Source organism: Pyrus communis, chromosome 10, assembly GCF_963583255.1.
Source record: "Pyrus communis chromosome 10, drPyrComm1.1, whole genome shotgun sequence".
NCBI lineage: Eukaryota > Viridiplantae > Streptophyta > Magnoliopsida > Rosales > Rosaceae > Pyrus > Pyrus communis.
Window position 1 is genome coordinate 5,042,581 of NC_084812.1, and position 3,727 is coordinate 5,046,307.

The 3,727-nt window shown below is 40.3% G+C and overlaps 1 protein-coding gene across 1 annotated transcript; it reads left to right on the forward strand.

Moving 5' to 3' along the window:
• Positions 1 to 692: 692 nt before the first annotated feature.
• LOC137747025 (UDP-glycosyltransferase 91C1-like) lies at positions 693 to 2,102 on the forward strand. Its single transcript, XM_068487022.1, has one exon. The coding sequence runs from the start codon at positions 693 to 695 to the stop codon at positions 2,100 to 2,102; it is 1,410 nt and encodes a 469-aa protein (XP_068343123.1).
• The last annotated feature ends 1,625 nt before the right edge of the window (positions 2,103 to 3,727 follow it).

The window sequence follows — 3,727 nt, forward strand, 5'->3', positions numbered from 1 at the left end:
ACACACCCTTTATTAATTTCTGTTCGTTGATCTTCTTCAATTCATCTGATCCGACAGCTGAAAACAAAAAAGATATAGAAGAAGTAAAAATGAATGTGTGGATATCACATCCCTACATATATACACACACTATCGTTTGACTAGTCAGAGCAAGATATGATTCTTAAATCCTAAAATGCAAGAGATTATCCAATAAGCACCCCAAATCATGTATGTCAATAATTGTGCAGCCCAAATCATGTATGTCAATAATTGATATTAAAAAACTAAATAAAATTTAGTGGGTTTGGTGAGGTATTTTGGATGGCATTAGAAATAATTTTCGTTCTGTTACTTTTTTTTTTTTTTTTAAGAGGATCAGTTGATGGTTTTGCCACAACAGTTCATCATTTCAGGATCTGGAAAGACTTATAGAGACATTGTAGTCTTTCCTAACCATATAAGCTAATCTCATACTTAGTTTAATCATATTAACACTAATATCATACCTCCTTTTACCATTAAACTAACCACCAAATATTAATCACATGCGCCATGAGTGATTAATTAATTGTTTAGATGTTAATTGATCTCTCACACTATAAGCAATCCAATAATTTAGCCAAAAGCTACCTTACCTGCAGCCCTTTAAGTAAAACTTGTGATATCAAACGCCTGAGAGTATCTCCTATCATACACAATTCATCCAACACATGGAGAGCAAAGATCAGAAGAAACTTCACATAGCCATGTTCCCATGGCTAGCCTACGGCCACCTAATGTCATTTCTGGAGGTCTCCAAGTTCTTAGCTCAAAAGGGTCACCAAATCTCCTTCATCTCCACCCCCAAAAACATCAATCGCCTCCGATCCTCCTCCTTTTCCCCGCTCATCGATTTCGTCGAGCTTCCTCTCCCCGCCGTCGACGGCTTACCGGAATCCGCCGAGTCCACCTCCGAGCTACCAATCAACAAAGTACCTTACCTCAAAAAAGCCTACGACTTGCTCAAGCCTTCAGTCACGCATTTCATCCAACACTCGGGTGTCAACTGGGTCGTCCATGACTTCATTTGCTACTGGATGCCCAGAGTCGCCACTCAGCTGGGAGTCAACTCGGTCTTCTTCAGCGTCACCAACGCCACTACCTTGGCCTTCTTCGGTCCTCCATCCGAGTTACTCAGCGACAAACCCCGGCGGCCGGAGGACTTGACGGTCGTCCCCGAGTGGGTCGACTATCCTTCCAACGTTGCCTTTAAGCTGCATGAGATGGCTAGCCACTGGGATTGCATGGACGACGAGGTCTCTGACTTTCAGAGAGCCGCGGGTGCGATTCAAGATTGTAATTTTGTGACTATGCGGAGCTGCACTGAGTTTGAATCTGACGCGGTGAGTCTGCTCAGGAAGATGTACGGCAAACCCATTGTTCCACTAGGGCTGCTGCCGCCCAACTCAGCACCGCATCAGCATGGCGTCGCTGACGATCGAAGGGATGAGAAGTGGGAATTGTTGAGAGAGTGGCTCGAAAATAAGAAACCGAACTCGGTGGTTTACATCGCATTCGGCACTGAGGTGACTCCTAGCCAAGAGTTGATGCACGAGTTGGCAGATGGGATAGAGAAATCCGGGTTGCCCTTTATTTGGGTGGTCAACAATCGCCCGTTGGTGGAGGGTGTGTTGGGGGCCGATATCATTCCACTCGGGTTTCAAACTCGAGTGGAGGATCGAGGCTTGGTCTGGAGGGATTGGGCCCCACAACTTAAGATTCTAGGTCATGCATCGGTCGGAGGTTTCCTAACTCACTGCGGTTGGAGTTCAGTTGTTGAGGCACTACGGTTTGGGCGGGTTCTGATTTTATTTTCAGGTGCTTATTCAGACCAACCGTTGAACGCGAGACTAATGCACGATAAGCGGGTCGGGTTGGAGATACCGAGGGACGAGCGAGACGGATCGTTTACGAGTGACTCGGTGGCCGAGTTGATTAGGCGAGTGATGGTGGAGAAAGAAGGTGAGTCAATAAGGTCAAATGCATGGGCCATGAAGGAGATCTTTGGCAACGTAGAGTTGAACAACAAGTGCTTGGATGAGTTCACTCGGGTCCTTGAAACCTGGCCGACTTTCACTTAGTCAACGAGAAATTTTTCACTGAATAAGAAATATGGTTCGGTACATCAAGTATTATAATACAAATGGTTGAATGCTTAAAAAGTTTCAACTAATTATATTATGACATTTGATGCACCAGACTTTATTCCTAGCATACTGAAAATCTCTCATAATCAACTTTGTAGATTTCATGTGTTGGTGCCTCTTAGTTGGGATAATTAGATTGGTTGCTTACTTTCTAGTTTGGTTTTATTTTTTTCTAACCTATTAAGAAAAGATCGTGTAATATTTTGTATAATATGTTTTCCTAAAAGTAGCTGTTGTGAAATCCCATTAAAAGAATGAATGGTAAATTGCAGGTAGGCTGAATAGTTTTTCGTGTATTATTGCCAAAGTAGAAGTACAATATATATACACAACCAAGTCATTATTGTAAAGATATTTAGCTGACTTGATTGTTTAGATATATTGTACTTCTACTTTGGCAATAATACACGATAAACTATTCAGCCTACCTGCAATTTACCATTCATTCTTTTAATATACCCACACCAAAGTCATTGAATTGGCCTTGTATAAGTTTGCTTGCAATAAAAACTAAATAAAATTCATTAATGTTATGCTTACCATATTAATATACCACATTAGTATAGCACATTATATGGCATCTGATGTGACTGTCCACATCATCTAAATTAATCATAATTTAATTTAATTTAAAAACTATTTAATAAACTAATAATAAATAATAAATATGAAATTAAATGGTAATTATGACATACGAGGAGTCTTCTCTCCTTCCTTCCTTCCCCGTTGCTTCTTCTCCCATTTCTTCTTCCGCACCATTTATTTGTTTCAGCCCAGATTTTAACCCCGTGTGTTGGCTTGTGTACCAATCATTTCTTCATCACAATCTATCCAGCCACACATAGTTCAATGTCCTAACTCGCACAATTCAGCAACCAATTTAAAGCTTTAAACAAATATTAGCAAGATATGAACGTGCCACCCGAAAGTTTGCAAATTTATCAATGCTGAATGAAGTCGAAGGGGCCCGTGGCAGTGGAGGAGTGCTCGTATTAGAGCTCAACTCGTTCCTCATGGACCTGGTGTGCCTGGTTGGAATCCGTAAAAACTTTGGCTTTGATGGGTTTTCTGGGTTTTATTCGATTTCATGATCTAGGTGTTCTTCGAAATTTGATGGGTTCGATGAAACCGGTTGTTTCTTGAAGATCCGGATCTCGAACCAAAAAGAATCGTATAGCTCCATTACTTCGTCTGCTTCCATCAATGGCGAGGCTGTTGAAAAAAATTTGGGCTGAAACAAAAAATTGGCGTGAAAGAAGAAATGGGAGAAGCAGCAACGGGGAAGGAAGGAAGCAGAGAAGACTCCTCGTATACCACAATTACTATTTAATTTCAAATTTTTATATTTATTATTAGTTTATTAAATAGTTTTTAATTTAAATTAAATTATGATTAATTTAGATGATGTGGACAACCACATCAGATGCCACATAATGTGGTATACTAATGTTGTATATTAATGTGGTAAGAATAACATTACTGAATAAAATTGCTTTTTAAGTGTTTCTCAAATACTGTTTGAAAGCCTCATCTATCAGGTGTGTTGCCCACTTATAGAA